This window comes from Muntiacus reevesi, chromosome 2 (assembly GCF_963930625.1).
Source record: "Muntiacus reevesi chromosome 2, mMunRee1.1, whole genome shotgun sequence".
NCBI classification, from domain to species: Eukaryota; Metazoa; Chordata; class Mammalia; order Artiodactyla; family Cervidae; genus Muntiacus; species Muntiacus reevesi.
The window spans coordinates 17,759,793-17,779,362 of record NC_089250.1 but is presented as its reverse complement, the minus strand read 5'-3'; the positions used below and the strand labels follow the sequence as shown (position 1 = coordinate 17,779,362).

The 19,570-nt window shown below is 41.5% G+C and overlaps 1 protein-coding gene across 1 annotated transcript in view; it reads left to right on the top strand.

Moving 5' to 3' along the window:
• APBB1IP (amyloid beta precursor protein binding family B member 1 interacting protein) overlaps positions 1 to 19,570 on the top strand; it is a 71,591-nt gene that overhangs the window by 30,939 nt on the left and 21,082 nt on the right. The window contains exons 3-8 of the mRNA XM_065919553.1: positions 5,648 to 5,719; positions 7,813 to 7,900; positions 10,010 to 10,296; positions 11,731 to 11,808; positions 16,131 to 16,290; positions 17,932 to 18,053. Coding sequence (XP_065775625.1) covers positions 5,648 to 5,719; positions 7,813 to 7,900; positions 10,010 to 10,296; positions 11,731 to 11,808; positions 16,131 to 16,290; positions 17,932 to 18,053 — 807 coding nt within the window. The remainder of the gene's footprint in view (positions 1 to 5,647; positions 5,720 to 7,812; positions 7,901 to 10,009; positions 10,297 to 11,730; positions 11,809 to 16,130; positions 16,291 to 17,931; positions 18,054 to 19,570) is intronic.

Genomic DNA, 19,570 nt, shown 5'->3' with positions numbered 1-19,570 from the left:
TTGCATTTTGAAAAAAAAACCACACAGCAGGAATTGGGTAAAATGCAATATCGTCTGTTATTTTCCAGTTGTACCTTACACTGGCTACTTCATGATCTCCGCCAGCATTTGTGATCACCTGGATTCTGCACTACTCCATATTCCATACCAAGTGTGATTCCTATCACCAACAGAGTTTTTTAAAAGTATCTCCTTTTTTGTATCTATAGTTGTAGTATGTGGGCTGGAGCTTCCCTGGTGGCTCAGTGATAAATAATCCATGGACCAAATGGTTCGATCCCTGGGTTAGGAAGATCTCCTGGAGAAGGAAATGGCAACCCACTCCAGTATTCTTGCCTGGGAAATCCCATGGACAGAGGAACCAGGCAGGCTACAGTCCATGGAGTCACAAAAGAGCTGGACAGACTGAGTGGCTAAACAACTCAGTGGGCTGATTTTTTTCCCTTGAAAAAATAAACACAGCCAGTTTTTTTTTTTTTTTTAATTTAAAAACAATAAAAATATCAAAGCAAATTGATACTGAAAGAACCTCAGATTTTTCCAACCTTCTTTCTCATGAATTCTGTTAATAGTTATAGTTTAATTCTCGCAATCTAGCTATAGACTCAAACACTACTTCGCTTGCACAATAGTGCATGATACACGATAGTAAACGATACACGATAGTGCTACAACCAGGGTGAATCTTGAGGACAAATATTTCAGTCCACTTACATGAGATGCCTAGTAGCCAGATTCATAAACAGAAAAAGGGTGATGGATCCTAGGATTCGGGGCTGGGGGTGGGAGGGATGGGGAGTTACTATTTAATGGGTATGAAATTTCGATTGAGGAAGATGAAAAGGTTCCGGAAATGAATAGTGGTCATGGTTGCACACCAATATGAATGTCACAGCAATCTACCAATTACATCTTAATCTCTTCATTTTACAGATGAGGAAACTAACCCGGGGAGGTTTAGAAACCTTATCCAGGTTGTGGTTGTTGGCATCTAGATTTGCTGATAGGGTTGCCAAGTGCAGTGGACAGCAAGTCTCTCCACGAGGTATGCTGACATCCATGAAAGTTGGATTCCAAAAATCAGTAGGATTATATGAAGGATGAATGGACAGAGGAGGATGCTACTTGAAGGGAATAGTGTGTACCAAGACAAAGAGAATGTTTAAAAGCCTGTTCAGACAGTGTTAAGAGCCCTGATGTGTAAGAGTTGAACCCTGAAGAATAGGTTGGGGTAAATTACGAAGGACTTTAAAAGATGTGGCGAGACTTGAACTCTCCCCGCTTCATCGTGATCAGCCACAGGACAGCATATTGAGACATTCAGAGTCCCATTTCAAATTTGAAATGATAGTGATGGGACTTGATGAGGAATCCGGGAATCTTGATGAGCTGATGAGAGTCTCAACAGTGAGGATGAAGGAAAGGAAAGCTCTCTGCAGGAATCACCAACAGGATTTTTTTGACTGATGGGGGTGGAAAAATGGGAAGAGTCTGGGGACTATGCCAGGGTTTCTAAATTAGACTCATAAATGGATAATGACCAATAGCCAAGTTAGGGCGTATCGGAGGAGAATGCACCAGAGGGGGAGGAATGATGGAAAGACTTGTGGAATATGGAATGGGCTGTTTTAGGTGAGTCACTCAGGTCCAAAATCATGGCTGGAATTGCTCATCCAAGTGGCAATGAAAGCTGCGTCCAAACTGAGTTAAATAGACAAGGTTAACTTTGCCATAGATATAAACAGATGTCCTATTAAGCAATATATAGATATATATTTACATAATATATGTTATAGATAAATATATTTAGATTATGTGACATACAATACATAACATAAATATATATTAGAATACTATCAGGATACACTTTTTCCTGCACTCTGGGGATCTGACTGACATCTAACACTAAGGCATCCAACATAATGATATGGTATATGTATATATTGTGAACCAGTCATCACAAGTTGCATTAACACCTACTATGATGCTGGGAAAGATAGAGGGCAGGAGGAGAAGGGGACGATAGAGGATAAGATGGTTGGATGGCATCACTGACTCAATGGACATGGGTTTGGATGGACTCTGGGAGTTGGTGATGGACAGGGAGGCCTGGCGTGCTGCGGTTCATGGGGTTACAAAGAGTCGGACACGACTGAGTCACTGAACTGAACTGAACTGATAGCCACCATGTTTTCTCTTATAGGCAGATTTTTAAAAATATACATATTTAAAGCTTATATAGGAAATGTGTATATGTGGAGAAGAAAAACTATCTGTAGATAAAAACAGGCCTAGAAGTTTGAGCCTTAGGGAAAGACAGAGCATTAGGGAAAATCCCACCGCCATGCAGGGACTCTTAAGGCAGAATTTCGACCTGAATGTACAGCCTTAACCACCCCATCCCACTCCTATCCATCTCTCTGCACCCTCCAAAAAAAACCCAGCAAAATCTATCTGATAAAGAATGATTCCAAATGTTTTTAATCAACAATGTGTTGTTCTTCCCAAGACACAAAAGGAGTTCAGAGATGACATACTCACAAAAAGATGTTAATTCCACCCAGTCACTATGTGCACGTTGCTTGTTTCACAATCCATTGCTTCACTAAGGCTCCTCCACCCCTTGTCTTTTGGCTGTTAACCCATACAACACTTTGAGTGCTCAGGGCTGGGTGTTTCCTTTCTCTCTTTCTCTCTTTTTACTCTTGATATAAACCTTCAGGAAATAACGCACATACAAATAGACACAGCCCTATTTTCTTGTGCGTGTGTGTGTGTGTATGGACACTGAATATATCCATGGAACTCTGGTTCTGTTCATTCATAAAGCAAGGTTTTCTTGTAGGGAAGAGAAATATGTAAGGTGGTTTGAATTTACACATTAATTCACATTTTTGTTATTAATAGCTCTTAACTAAATGTTTCAGGATTTTCACCAAGGATAACAACGCTTTTAAACTGTGATCCTTTCAGCAACCTACTGTACTTACACAAGATTTACCGAATAATTTTGACGTTAACTCCTTTAAATAATTCAATATCAACAGACTCTAGGGAAAAGAAAGGGCAGGGGGAAGACTCTTCTACTTTGATGAACACAGGGGGAGTCAACAGAGGTCACAAGAATGTGCTGCTGTTTCGAGTTATTTCCACATTAGGTGTATGATTCACTCTGGCATGTCTTCAACTTGTTCTGGTTTTTTAAATTTTTAATTTTTATTGTGTATTGGAGTATAGTTGATTTACAATGTTGTGTTAGTTTCAGTATACAGCAAAGTGATTCAGTTATACACATACTCATTCTTTTTCAGATTCTTTTCCCATGTAGGCTGTTACAGAACATTGAGTGGAGTTTCTGTGCTGTGCAGTAGGTTCTTGTTGGTTATCTGTTTTATAAATAGCACTATGTGTATGCCTCAACCCATTCTGTATCAGTGGTGTATACAGTCTGAGAATCGGAGGTGTTTGGGCTCCATGGGTATTTCTGACCCATCGATGCCACGTCTTAGCCACTGGGTCACGAGGGAAGTCCGCAGGGTGGATGTCTGGAAGATATGCGCTGATGGACTCCAGATGGTTTTTGCAGCCCTCATTCATTCTGATTTCTCAGTGTCAGTGCCCTTCTAGCTGTTTACTCTTAATATCAACCCGGCTTATAGATCAGCTCCTAGAACAAGGTTAAGTGCTAGATAATGTCTTCACCATTGTCATCATTACATCTCTGTGCTTTCAGGAACTGATTTTTTTAATCATTTGGGTCAGTTTTAAATAAGCAGAGTCAGTATGACAGAGGTCTTTTAGCTACATATAAATAAATAAATCATTAACTAAAGCTATTAAATATGAAAAGGCATTATTGCTTAAGTATTAGTTTGAGGTTATAGTAAAGGGACAACTATAAGTTTTCATGATAATTTATTCAAGGAAAGATAAGTCCACCTTGACTTTGCCTGTTTTAGCCAAATATTTTTTATTGACGTATAGTTGCTGTATGGTATTATGTAAGTTACAGGTATATAGTATCGTGATTCACAATTTTTAAAGGTTATACCTCATTTATAGCTATTATAAAATAGTGGCTATATTCTTGTGTCGTGCAATACATCCTTGTAATTTACTTCATACCAAGTTGTTTGTACTGCTTACCGTGCACCCCTATATTGCCCCTCCCCTCCCCTCTCTCCCCACTGGCAACCACTCCTTTGTTCTCAGCACCTGTGAACCTGCTTCTTTTTTGTTTTATCCACTAATTTATTGTATTTTTTTAGATTCTACATATAAGTGATATCATATAGTGTTTGTCTTTCTCTGTCTGACTTATTTCTCTTAGCATAATGCCCACCCAGTCCATCTGTGTTGCTGCAAATGGCAAAATTTCACCCCTTTTTATGGCTGAGTAATATTCCACTGTGTATGTTTACCACATCTTCTTTATCCATTCATCTATTGATAGACACTTAGGTTGCTTCTCTATCTTGGCACTTCAAATAATTTATTTTAACTACAAATACACACAGGTGTGTGTGCAGAGATATTATTATTATGGTTATGTGAGGAAAAAAACCCTTTAGTGTTACATATATGATATCTACATAAAAAAGATCAGTCATGAGCTGGTCATTTTTAAAGGTGGACAGTGGGTACATGAAGATAATTACATTATTTTCTCAACTTTTGTATGTATTTAAGTTTCATATAAAATGATGGAAACACAAACACATGCATAACACACATACATATTGTTTGGTTTAAATAATCCATGCTGATCTCATCCATTCACTAGACTAATTTTCCAGTGTTTCAGAGCATTTGCGACCCTTAGAAATTATCTGCAACGAAGTCCTCATCTTACAGATGAAGCAGTTGAGTCTTTATTGGCAAACAACACATTACTAATTATGCCTGTGACCGTGTCTCCTAATGTCCTAATCCAGCCTCACCAACAACGTCAGGACCAGAGCAACTAGTTATACCTCCCAGGGCGTCCCTCCTCATACTTTATGGAAGCACTTTTTCTCCCGTGGCCTCTTCCTTCACTTGGTTTAGGTAGAGAAAGATTATAATGTAAAATACATTTTATTTCCATCTCTTATCACTTGATCATGTGGCCATTTTAGTTCTAAGTGTGTGTCACCCTAATATTTCCAAATAAATGTGCTGAAAACTGCTGTTTCAGAGATAAACTTGTAAAGCAAGGACTTATTTGGTAAATTTTCTTACTCACACCTGACATCATTTCTGTGTTCGTTTTCAAGTGGAAATGAAGTTCTTTGTGGCTCTGGTGCCATCACCCTTGACCTGAGGCATTCTCTTTTTCCAATCAGGGTGTCCTACATGGTTGTGAATTCCTGAATGTCATCCATTTGTCCACTTGGCCCCGAGGAGACTAGTTCTGTCTGGGAAAACAGTCCTGTTGTCACTCTGAGACAGTCCCTAGAGTTCAGCTCAATCTTGGACCAAGCAAATTGCCCGAGAGGTCAGGCATGGAAGTGCAGGCTGAAATGAACCTTCCTCTCCACAAGCTTTTACTTCTCGACTTACTTGCCCATTGATGGGCCTTTTGGAGGAAAAGAAAGAGATGGGACAGTTATCCCCAAGGACCAGGCTTTTATTAGACTGTTTATATCTGGATTTCTTCCTTTTTCAGATGGGTGAGTCAAACGAAGATATAGACCAAATGTTCAGCAATTTGCTGGGAGAGATGGATCTCCTGACTCAGGTAAATTCTCCTTAACTTTCAAATTAGGGGAAAAAAAAACAAAAAACAGTGTTACTGAATTTGATTCTAATATGACAAGAGAGCTATCTTTCTAAAGACTGGAAATTGACAATGTTATATAGTCCTGTTCTAACTGTAGTAGGGGGGAAAATAAAGCTTTTTTCCTGACTATTACCCTTCTGGGTTCAGTTAACTGAATCCCTGGGTCACACACACATTCTGTTATGGCTGTTCTCATGTTCATGGTGTTCGTCCCCAGGCAAACCCTCTGCAACCACCACCCTCACTGAACAATTTCCCTGGCAGTTACCTTTATGTAGAGGCTAATCAGCTCATGACTTTCTGCATAAAGCACTAAAATGAGAATCATCCAATATTCCTAAATAAGACAGGGGTCCCAAAGTTTTCTACAAAATAAATGAAGACTAATCTATTTTCTATGTTTACTTTAAAAAATAAATCAATACTAGTTAGCATCTACTTTATATTCTATATGAAATTCAAGGAGGTTCAGACTCTATGAAGGAAGAGACAAAAGATGAGACAATAGGCTTAGAGAAGAGGGGTGCTGACTGAAAACCAGAGGGAGGGTGTTAGGATGGTAGCCACATGTCTGTAGCTCTGAGGACTCTTTTCCACCTGTGAAGGGGGAGAGTTTGACGAATGTCTCTGTGTCTCTGTCCGCTCACTTCTGCTCCATAGAGGAATGACTATCCTGTGTGGTCCGTTTGGGATTTTCGTAGTTAGTGTTGTTGCTGAAACCTCCAGAGTAAGACGGGGACCCCTCAGAGTGTCCTGGATCTGCCTTTACTGAGAGCCTTTCTGAGTTTTGATCTTTACTTTGCTGAAGTGAGTCCAGTCACGGGGTTTGTTTGGCTAAAACTGATTAAAGGAGTTCCTTCCTAAAACTAGTTTCCTTTCTCTTCTTTCCCTCTCTATTTTACTCAAAGCCTGTTACATCACACATTCATGGATACATATTTTGATAGAGAACTATTTCTAATTTCTTTAAGTAGCCTGATATATTCCTGAGAAAAAAATGAGTTGGCTCTGCTAATTGCAATGTTATACTTCCTAATTATAGTGTTTAAAAAGCAACTACTTAATGAGTATTTGTGTGTGTGTGTGTGTGTGTGTGTGTGTGTGTGTGTACACTTCCTTCCACTATTTTTTTTTTGCTCCAGTATCTGCCCCATAGTTTCTCCATCAGCCTTCCCTTTTCTTGGCAATTTTTGCAAGCTTATTCTGGTTTTTAGAATGAATTCTGGGGTTGCAGTCACTCTTCCCTACATTTTATCCTTGATTCTAACTGTCTGGTTCATTTTTTTAAGCTTCTTGATTAATGGTCTTTTTTTTCTACTTATAACTGATAGTATCTCATTTAATTTATTCTCAAAAATATAATGATTGCTTCTTTCATAAATTTAGAACATGAACAAGGATATTAGTACATCAAATTAACATCAAAAAATACACTTACTGTCATGAAAACATTCATGAGTAGGAACTGGTGAAATCACTTCTCAAACTATGGATTTAAAAATATTTTTAAATATTAGCTTTTAAATCATACAAGAAGTCACTTTTTCACTTAAAAAATAATGTTATTTACAAAATTAGTAACTTACTGTGTCTTCATTTCTTTTTACCAAGAGTTTTATTAAATAAGAGAAATAACATTAACATTTTACTGTATAATAAAAGGTTGCATCCTGAACAGTTATTTTCTTCAAGTGACTAAATATTCCTTTCTTTGATGTCATAAGTTAAGTCTTTGTGAATTATTTACAGTGAATGTGTCACAAGTGCACTATTACCAGAAATTTTTTCTGTCGTTTATAAAAACAACTTCATTCTCATCAGTCTCAGTTGATCTGTATTGTTTCAAAGGTACTTTCTAGAATAATTTTTAACCTGTCATTTTCTGTAGGGAAAAAAATCACCTAAAACGTGCAAATAAGAATACAGTTTTTGGAGAACATGTTTAGAGAGAACATGGGTAAACAGGGATGATTCTTTACTTAATGATTAATTTGCCCTGCAAAAATGTGAGTATCCTGAATAACTTTGGGGCTGGGGATCTGTTTTCACAGAGTTTAGGAGTCGACATTCTCCCTCCTCCAGAACCCAAACCACCTAGAGCTGAATTTAACTACACTGTGGGGTTTAAGGATTTAAATGGTAAGCCTCTTCATTTCTTTTCTTGAGTAATTTGAAATCATAGCAATGACTAAAATCTGTCAGAGTGTAATTGGTAGCACTAGAAAACTTAGTTCTACATAAATTCTTTCTGAGGTTTTTAAAATTCACTTCACTTAATTTTATGAAGAAGTTATGTGCAAAACAGCACTGGCTTAGGAGGAAATAAACCTAACCTCCTTTACATAGTTAGGAGATCCAAACTTCAGTCCAATGCTGTACATAGAACCATTGTTGTTCAGTGACTAAGTCATGTCCAGCTCAGCGACCCATAGATTGCAGCATGCCAGGCTCCTCAGTTTTCCGCTATCACCTGGAGTTTGCTCAAATTCATGTCCATCGGGTTGGTGTCCACGAGATCTAACCATCTCATCCTCTGCTGCCCGCTTTTCCTTTTGCCTTCAATCTTTTCCAGCATCAGAGTCTTTTCCAATGAGTCAGCTCTTTGCATCAGGTGGCCAAGGTATCAGAGCTTCAGCTGCAGCAACAGTCCTTCCAATGAATATTCAGGGTTGAACCATTAGCATTAATGTAATAATATGCTACATGGTGTTTGTGCTCATGACATTTGGCAGTAAATGATTTCCCCATGCTTTCTGCTCCTTTGTTCCTGAGAAGGCTGTATTTCCCCCATTCCCATTTCCTCAGTCTTGTTCACGTTGCACAAAGCAGCTAGATTTCTCTTCCTCATCATCACTTCCACCCTGCTCACCCTTTGTTCATCACATTCACCATCCGGTGACTGCCTGATCAGCCAAGTGCTGTCCCAGCTCGATTCATAGCCATGACTCCCTGGATGCACGTGGTCTCATTAGTTTTCAGTATCCCATGTCTGATCACCACAGTAATCTCACACGTGGAAGAAATTCCAGCAAAACCATCCTCCCTCACCCTCAGTCTGAAAATCCGGGTCTGCCCTTTCCTTTAAGAGTTAACTCCCAGGACCTCCCTGGTGGTGGAGTGGTTAAGATTCCTCCGTGCTCCCAGTGCAGTAGGCCCAGGTTTGATCCCTGGTCAGGGAACTAAGATCCCACAAGCCGTGTGGCACAGTCAAAAAAACAAAACAGTACTTAACTACTAGTATTAATGTATAGAAAGTCTTGAAAACAACAAGAGAAAATTCTAAAAAAAAGAGAGAATTAACTTCCAGCTCACTGTCTTATGAAGTCTTTACCAGTTAATCCCAATTTTTCAAAAACATTTTTTTCACTCCTTAATGCCCTTTGTGCTTTGTTTCCTGCTGTTTGTCATTAGTTGCTCTTTTTGAGATGTGAGAGTTACTATAATTGGATGGTGTGCCCACAGAAACTCTATCCTCACCCCAAATCTCAAGGCATATTAAATAAATCCCAGTTGGCGGAGACCGACTCTCTTCCAAGTATATTCATTAGTGTTGCTCTGTTTGCCATTGTCCAAAGACCTGGGAGAACTTTCCATCTGTTTCCAGCCTCTCCCATCCCCTACTTTGTAAAACTCTAAGATCTTACACCAGAATGCACAAGAATTCCTCCATTCAGCATTTGGATTTGACTTTATAGGTGGCCTGTGAGGATCCTCAATGTAGGGAAGGCATTTGCCTCCCTTTCATTTCTTTTTTTGGAAGGAAAGGATATTTTTAGCTTTATTGAGGTTTAATTGATGAATAAAACTGTATGATACCTAAAGTGTACAACATGCAGATTTGGTGTGCATATACATTGTGAAAAGATTGCCCCCATCACGATAGTTAACCTATCCATCACCTCACATATTTACTTCTTTTTTTAGTGAGAACGTTTAAGTTCTACTCTTTCAGCAGATTTCAATTATACCATACAGTGTTAGCAACTAGAGTCATCATGGGATACTTAGATCCTCAGACCTTATTTATGCCTTATAAAAGTTCATATTCTTTCACCAACCTCATCCTATTTCCCCAACCCCAGCCCCTAGCAACCTATACTCAAACTTACTCTTTTTTTAAAAAAATGATTTATTTTTTAATTGAAGGGTAATTGCTTTACAGAAAAGCTGACTCTTTAAAATGACTTTGATTTAGTTTTTCCAGGTACACATCATTATCTTGTTCATGAATGTGATTTTCCCTATCAGAGTCCTTAAATGCACTGGAAGACCAAGATTTAGATGCTCTCATGGCAGATCTGGTAGCAGACATAAGTGAAGCTGAGCAGAGGACAATCCAAGCTCAGAAAGAGTCCCCTCAGAAACAGCCTCACTCAGCATCCCCGTATGTGCCAAGTTTCCATGGTACAGCCTCTCCTGGTTACGGAGCAAATGTTGCTGCAACGAGTCAGTTTGATGATGACTTACCACCGCCACCAGCTGATCCAGTGTTAGACCTTCCACTGCCACCACCCCCTCCAGAACCCATCTCTCAGGTAAGTCCGTGGGGTCAGGACTCTGGACCTCTGCCACCCATGATCTCTGACTTTCTTCAGAGTGACAGTTCCATTCATAAATTTGTATGCCCAGAGCTCTTAAGATTCAAAAAAAAAAAAGGATCCAAGATATGTTCATTGCAAAGTCAGACATAAAATGCCCACAAAAGGACATGTTGGTGAGTATAAGGAACTTATTACAGCCATATTCAGGAGTTACGACAGTTTGGCTAAAGTCTACATTTGTATGTGGCTTTTCCTGGTACTGCTCAACTTTTGGGGGTCATATGTGATTTAACTTGGTATGAGCTGTGGAAATGATTTACACGTTGCTGTGTCCCTGGTCCTTGCCCAGTACATAAAGAATAGAAGGCATTCCTTACATGTTTCTAAATTGAACTAAATGGAATTTTGCTGAATTTGACAGGCTTGTTCATTGGCAAAGATATCACTTTTAAGGTCAAAGTTGGAAGGGGTGTTATGGGCAAGCAGGTGATAAGTGTTTGATTTAATAGATTTCTGGGGAGTTCATATTGTCATTATTTGGGATGTCAGTTTATGTCCCTCATCAATGCAAAAAGGGTGCTTTAAGGATTTTGCTAGGGTAAGCCACTTTTAAAATATTTTAGAGGAATAACCTAGCTCTATTTCCATTATTTGAAAATTGGTGATCCATTTAGAACAGAGGCTCTTTTTTCCTCCAGTTTATTGAGATATAATTGATGTATAATATTATAGAAGTTTCAAAGGGCCTGGTTGAGTCCAAAAAACTCAGAGAGAATTTTGTACATTTATATTATTTACAGCAAAATGCAGTAACATAGGGCTTCCCCAGTGGCTCTGCAGTAAAGAATCTGCCTGCAAGTCAGGAGCCGCAGGAGACATGGGATCGATCCCTGGGTTGGGAAGATCCCCTGGAGGAGGGCAAGGCAACCCACTCCAGTATTCTTGCCTGGAGAATCCCATGGACAACGGAGCCTGGTGGGCTTCAGTCCATAGGATCACAAAGAGTTGGACATGACTGAAGAGACTTAGCATGCACCTATGCAGTAACATAAGACTTCCCTGGTGGCTCAGTGGTAAAGAATCCAGCTGCCAATGCAGGAGATGCAGGTTCGATCCCTGGGTTGGGAATATTCCCTGAAGGACATGGCAACCCACTCCAGTGTTCTTGCCTGGGAAATCCCATGGACAGAGGAGCCTGGCGGGCTACAGTCCTCGGGATCACAAAGAGTCAGACGCGACTTAGCAGCTGAGTGGAAGCACGGCTATTCAAGTTTAAGTTGTACGGCATGATGAGTCTTAACCACTGGACAGCCACGCAAGTACCAGGACAGCCTTTTATCAACAGAAAGTAGCTAGACACTAGCGGTGGTGGGCATACTCACTCGCTAGTGTGATTAATGGACTGTGTTGACATCTTACATTTTACAGGAAGAAGAAGAAGCTCAAGCCAAGGCTGATAAAATAAAACTGGCATTGGAAAAACTGAAGGAGGCCAAGGTCAAGAAGGTAAACTATGAATCACTTGCATGGGGCCGCCAAATTAACAGTTTCTTCATACACTTAAGGGTGTACAGTTTACATTCAAGTGGGACTTTCCAATGAGTTGTATTTTTTTTGACTTAAGGACAAAGATAAATTATTCTTTCCATGACATCAGTTGCTCATTTGTGATTGATAAATAGGGAACCTATGTTAGTGTCAGTGTGGAAGTTTCCAGGTTTCTACCCCCAGGGCTCACTCCCCTGAGGATGCCCTCTGGGTTCTGCTCCCTCTTGGGTAATAGCAGGTGGCATCCTCTTCTGGGCCCACCTCAATTTGGTTAGAGTTCAGCTTCCACTGGCATCACCTCATTTCCACAGTTGCTTTTGTGCATGTCATATACCCCCTGGTGCAACCCGTAACCTGCCCTGGGTGTCTGAGTTCTCCCTTGCAGTTCCAAATGTTCTTCTGACTGGTGTTGTGTGTTCAAAGTTGTGTAGGTTTTGAGTGACCTGCCCCAACCCTGTGGTCCCAATAAGCGTATAATTTATTGTGCATTTTCCGTAGCCTTTTCCAGAGACACATTTATTGTATTGTATCAGAAATAGACATATTTAACCTCAATAAAAGCATCTGCCTAATAATAAAGTGTTAATAATAGTTAATTTGGTAAATTAAGGGAAGGATGAACAGTTTCACCTCGACCCCTGAGGCATACGCCATGACTGAGACTCATTAAGAGCTTTTTACTTACAGTTGAGTGAATTATTCTTTTCATAGAGGGCGTTCGATTTTATGTTCCTGCAGCCCCTCTCATGGTTCTTTGAATGAAGGAGTTCAACACATGCTGATTGATGTTTAATAAATATTCCTTCATTTCCCCGGGATCCAGACAGTCAAGGTTCATCTGTGAGTTTCCAGATCAGCCTGGTTCCTTTCATTTCAAGCATGCATGCACCTTCTTACTATTTTCCTTCCTATTCTCTGTGTATAATTACATTCTGTGGTCGGTTACTGAGCTGATGCATCTGAGAGGGCCATTTCCTTCCCTACCTCATACTCTGAATCCCTGGTTAAATCCAGCTCTCCTCCTGCTCAGCCCGGGCCCTCAATGCTGCCGGAGCTCCCCACTCCAGTCTCTGTCTCACGAACCCAGAGAACTGCTTCCACCTTGTCCTCCCCCTGAAAACCTCCAGTACCTCCTCGCTCTTCCTCATGATGTTGCCATCCATTGCAGAGAAGTAGAAGCGATCCAAAGAAGGGTTCTACAGGCTCCTAACACATTGGCCTCCTGCCCGCCTGCACCTCCGGCGGCTGGTCCATAGTCTTGTCCCCGTGGATGGACTGTGATGTTTCTAAAACCAGTCTCCTTCGTGTGCTTAACTGGAGATGAAGAGGACAGGGACAAGTGAGCGGTATTTCCCACTGGAGACCGGAAGCCAGAGAAGGTTGCCATAATTCAGTTGAGGTGAATTGTAGCAGCAGCAAAAGCACCACCTGCCTCTAGTCAACAAAGTGTATGTGAAACAGAAGCTGCTCTGATCGGGGGGGGGGAGAGAAAAGAAAATTAAGAAGCCTAGGTGTATATATTTTCTGACTTGAGGTACTCGAGACTTATTTCTAAAAATAAAAAGCTGTGTGGCACAGATAACTTAAAAAAATAACTGAATCATACTCATCTGTTAATAAATAAGGCATACTAACACATAATCTACAGCATGTTTTGTAAAGGCTGGAAATCAAGTTGACCTGAAGTACTCTGTCCTCAAATATTCTGCTGGGTGTTGTCATCTTTTTGGATGATGAATGATGTACATGGTTTGTGGTGCAAAGTTTTTAGAACTGGAGAGAGTATCAGGCTCATTCATTGACTGTATTTGTTTCTTTGTGGTAAAGAATTGGCCTACCAATGCAGGAGAAACAAGAGGTGTCAGTTTGATCCCTGGGCGGGAAAGATCCCCTGGAGGAGAAGATGGCAGCCCACTCCAGTATTCTTGCCTGGAAAATCCCATGGTCTTTACTACAATGGATTAGAAAGGGGGAAGTCTTTTCATTCTGGAATCATTTTGCCCTATATCATATGGTATTGATGTGAAATGGGGTCGCAAGGAGTCAGACATGACTGAACGACTGAACTAAACTGACTGATGTGAAAAGTGCTCAGCTTGTTGCATCACATAACTGTGCTTTAGGGTGTCACGTGGGGGTATAGAGCTACCCTTCAGCTTGGAAACGGGAAGAAAGCTGTGAAGAAGAGTCAGCGTGGCTTCTCCTCGCTCAACATCACCTGCCTTCTCTTGTTTTTTCCCCTAAGTTTCATAATTGTGGACATTCGTAACTACATGTGGGTTAAATTTAGTTTGCAGTTTCTGCCAAAAGAAAAACCAAAACCCAGCCCTTTCCATTATTGCATCATTGTCAAACTATGCGGTTTGCTTTTTTTTCCTCTCTTTAAAAACAAAAGATAACACCAAACTATGTTTTATTTTCTCAAGAATTCCTAAGCAAGAAAAAATGTGGTCAAAAGTCATTGGTTTTCCCATCGGGAACATTGTCCTCTAAATCCTAACATTGGTAGGGTTTCTTAGGACCCGTAGCCACTTTATAGCAATAATCCTCAGCAGAGAGCAATGGGTATGCCTTCTATGGAAAATAAACCATGGCCATGCCGATATTTGAGGAATTTCTGTTTCTCCATGCACCCCTCCAAGCGTGATTTCTCAGGTCAGATGAATGTTTTTGTCGGTTTTTTTGGCCATGTCGTATGGCATATGGGATCTTACTTCACTGATCAGGGATTGAACCCGGGTACCCTGCAGTGGAAGGGTGGAGTCTTAACCACTGAACTGCCAGGAAAATCCCCAGATGAATGTCTTTGACACTGTGTTAGTTACTTGAGCCTGTTGTGTTAAATACATCAAAAGATGAACATACAACAAAAACAAAGTGTCCAACCAGAAGTGTCTGGGCTACAGGTTTCAAAGGAAAGAAAGTATTCTTTGGCCACGCCTGGAATAAAAGCCTAATTGGAATGGACTCAGGAGGAGGAAATGTACTTTACTGCCCCAGTGTTTGCATTTGAGTCTCAAGAGTGCAACTGGGGGAAGGGAAGATACTAGGGAGTGTTTGACACGTGGTCCTTGCCTGCTCCTCACCCAGATTCTTATCACCACCCACACCCTTGGTTGCTCTCAGTCACGCTGCACAACAGTCCGCAGGAACTGTGTGCCCTTCACCATCCACTGCCGGGTCTTCAGGATCCGGCTGGGTGAGATAGGGTCCAGCAAGGCAGTTTACCCGCTGCTCGGAATATGGCCCAGACTTTAGGGGAGGAAGAAATGTTGCCAATTGCATGACTTCTCTTTCCATTCCGTCTAAATACTTTTTATTTATTTATTTTTAAAAAGTATTTATTTATTTGGCTGCACCGGATGTTCGTTGCCACACACAGGACCTTCAGTCTTTGTTGAGGCATGAGGGCATCTTTAGCTGTGGCATGAGAACTCCTGTTGCGGCACGTGGGATCTGGTTCCCCAACCAGGGATCAAACCTGTGCCCCCTGCACTGGGAGCGTGGAGTCCCAGCCACTGGCCCAGCAGCAAAGTCCTAATACTTTTTAAATAATGACACTCTTCCTATGTTAGTAACCAGGACCAACCTTAGACAAACAATAGGCAGAACTTGTCTCTATCTCACACTTCTCTTTTCAAGCAAGAATAGAGATTTAAGCAAGAGTATTTGGGCGTTCTGGGTGACGATGTTGCTTCGGGAATTCTCTGCTGGCGGTGTGTGGAGTAGCTTCAAGCACTGCAGGCTGGAGGTTGGATGGGGATGGCCTGGAATGGGAAAGACAGTCCCATATGGCAGAGATGGACTCTGAATTAGGGAGGACAGTGATTTTGGTGGGCTTCCCTGGTGGCTCAGGCAGTAAAGAATCTGCCTGCAGTGCAGGAGACCCAGGTTCAGTCCTTGGGTTGGGAAGATTCCCTGGAGAAGGGCATGGCAACCCACCCTAGTATTCTTGTCTGGAGAATTCCATGGACAGAGGAGCCTGGTGGGCAACAGTCCATGGGGTTACAGAGAGTCAGTATCTCCCTCATCAGAATGCCGAGTCTCTGACTGCAGGGCAAGCACTTTGCTTATTGTGTATGATTTCTGTTTTTGTGAATTGGTTTCTCTAGCTCTGTCTGTATTCCTGCACCTTAAACAAATGCTTGGCACATGGAGGAGTCTGTGGGATACCTCCTTACCTAAATATGCAGAAGCAACAGCAGTTGAAACCTGAACCTTTCTCAGTGGCCTTCTCCAGTTGCTGGAATTTACTGGCTGTCCTGTGGCTTTATCCTCAGCTCGTTGTCAAGATACACATGAATGATAACAGCTCGAAGTCACTGATGGTGGATGAACGGCAGTTAGCCCGAGATGTTCTCGACAACCTTTTTGAGAAAACCCACTGTGACTGTAACGTGGATTGGTGTCTTTATGAAATATATCCAGAACTACAAATTGGTAAGTCCCAGTCCTAATGGCGGGCTGTACTCCAGAAACCTGTGGTTTGCTTAATTATATTATGGGTTTTGATCTACTTACGAAGAAGAGTTTTGTTCAAGGCTGTGAAGACCACCCCATCCATCACTTGCCTTATGTCAGATTCAGTGCTTGTCTCTTGGCTTGATGTGTGGTGAAGACTCAGATGGAAGCAGGTGGCCAGACCCGGGGGAGCGTGTGCATTATTGCAGCTACTTCTCTAGCAGATCCAAAAGGAAAGTGAGTGACAAGATGATGCTTCTTACTGCCTAGCCAGCTGAGCAGATGGGCCTGGATATGGATCAGCCAGTGTCTCTTTAAAGTTTGCTTCTTTAAACTCTTAAGGCAGTCATCCCACACCTTTTTGATACCAGGGGCCAGTTTCATGTGACTCAGTTTTCCCATAGACCTGGTCAGGGGTAGTATTGGGATATTTCAAGCATGTTACATTTACTGAGTCCATTGAACAGGAGAAGGTGGATCTCTGGCAGCAATACGAGCGATGGGGAGCAGCTGTAAATACAGATGAAGCTGCTTCACTCACTTGCCCGCCGCTCACCTCCTGCTGCTCAGCTGGCTTCGTAACAGGCCACCGACCAATACCGGTCTGTGGCCCAGGAGTTGCTGATCCCTGCTCTTGGGTAACTGCCATGGGCCTCACGTCACTGTCCACTTCTCTTCCTCCATGCCTCACTCACTTAGTATCTGATACTTTGTCTAGTGGAAGAGGCTCAGCCCCAAAGAGCAAAGGACAGTTGAGAGAAGTTGATGAACTAAAAGCAGTTAAAGAAAGATTCTGTTACTTCTCATCCTTAATCCACTCACAAAACAATTGTGAGCTGGGATACAGAATGGTTGGGATACAAGATTGCCTGTTTTAGAAGCTTTAGGTATATGTCTTACTGGAGGAAATGATCTACAAGAAAATAATCCTCCAAGTTTTCTTCAATTCTTAGAGTCAAATAGAGAAAAGACAAAAGGAAGGTTTAGGGTTGGCTTTGATATTCATATAATACTTTTGTTTTATATATATATTTTTTGTGTGTTTAGGGAGCAATGTTTTGTGGGGCCTACAACCTCTAGGATCTAATTCCTGATGATCTGAGGTGGAGCTGACGTAATAATAATAATGGAAATAAAGTGCACAATAAATGTAATGCCCTTGAATCATCCTGAAACTATCTCCCATCCCCAGTCAGTGGAAAAATTGTCTTCCATGAAACTGTTCCCTGATGCCAGAAAGGTTGAGGACCTTTGTATAAGTGCTTATTAGTTATCTCACAATTTCTTTCAAAGTTATTTACCCAATTACTGCCTACTTGTCCTCCTTCCAGGGTGGAGGGCTATTTAAAGTAGTAAAAAACCCAAATACAAAAAAAGAGCAATGGCTGACCACTATATTGTAGGTTCATCTGCCATGTTTTTTTATGGGAAGTAAGTTGAAGATCTGAGACTGAAGAATAGACATAGCAGGGATGTTACAGTATGACATCATGTAAGAATTAGGAATTTCTAAAACCAATGAGAAGTATGAAACATTGTGTTAGCTCAGTACCACCTTATTTCTGTGTTGGAAACCCTGATGTCTTGGGTCTGAAAAAATGCTTTCTCTTGTTACATCAGAAAGGTTTTTTGAAGACCATGAAAATGTTGTTGAAATCTTATCAGACTGGACAAGAGACACAGAAAATAAACTGTTATTTTTGGAGAAAGAAGAAAAATATGCTGTATTTAAAAACCCCCAGGTAAGATAATTTATACATTGTTAAACCATATAAAATATCCATTCTGTAATGTCAACTTGTGTCCTCACAAGATACCTCACAAAATTTCACATTATTCATTATCTCACAAAATATCACAAATGTATTCCTTTCAAAGAAATACGAACTCAGTGCTTAGGGGTCAGGACAGGGGCCCCTCGTGCCCACGTGGTCCTGTCTCTTTGGGGTAAAGTGGTTGGGGCAGTAGAACCTTACTGTCCTAATTAAACCAACTTTGTTGACGAAGCAGCTGAGTCTTTCTCAGTTTCTCAGGCCAGTTGGCGCTGGGAAAGTTCCTCTTCCCAGTTAACACTGTGGTCACAGAGTGGTCTGCTCATCCTAAAAAACTGCCAGGTGTTCAAATGAACACAGGAACCTCAGCTGTAACCCAAAGAGTTTTGTTTTCCCAGCTGTGCCAACATGTAGCCCCCACTGTGCGAAGACCAGTGGGACCTGAAACCAAAATAAGAAGTGTGAGGCCTGGGGTCTGTGTCCGGAGAGGGTGACCCACCTTGGTATTAACATTAGCCGACCTTCTTGCCTGGAACCCCGAAGAATGTCTTTTTTCAGAGAATGTATGGTGAAAACAAATTAAGGTCACTTGCTTGCTGTCTTGCTGTTCATTTCTTTTTATAAACATCTTTTATGTCTCTGACTTCAAAATTAATATCAATTTGTTGGAAAAAAAACTGAAAAGTAGAAGAAAGGAAATTTAAGTATCCCCACAGTTCAGTGATCATCACTATTGATACTTCAGGCAATTTTTGTTCCACTGTTCTGTTTCTTAACCGAAATTTGATAGTGGTGGTAGTTTATTTAGTTGCATGGACGGAACCACAGTGGCATGCTTCCCCTTGGGTGCAGAAGGGCACCAGCCACCACGGGGGAAAATGACCTCATGGTCTCGCCCCTCCTTTCCAACCTCCCTCTCCTGCCAAGGTTCATCTCTGACCATCCGGGACCAGGCCCAGCGGGAAGGAAAGTCATACAGGCATCCCATTTACAACCTCCAGAAGGGGCTTTTATTTTATTCTTTATTGATTGATTTTACTTATTTGGCTACGCTGGGCCTTAGTTGCAGCACTGAGGATCTTAGTTGCAGCAAGATCTTTAGTTGTGGCATGCAGGCTTTTTGTTGAGGCATATGCACTATCCCTGACCAGGGATCAAACCCGGGCCTCCTGCTTTGGAAGTGTGGAATCTTAACCTCTCGACCACCAGGGAAGTCCCTGGGAGGGGCTTCTTTAAAACAAAGTCGTCTCTCGACTTCAGTGCCCAGAGCCCCTGACCGGCCAGCGTGGGCCTGTGTATCAGTCAGGGTTGGAGGCGTGAACACAACCTGAGGATCCCAGTGGCTTCCAGCAGCAGGTATTTCCTCTCTCCTCGGGCCGGCAGGTCATCAGGTCCTCTGTCCCCGGCTGCACAGTGTGAGTCAGAGCAAGAGAGAGCCACGTGCGTCTAACTGTCCTCAGACCAGCAGCCACCTGTGAAGCTGTCCT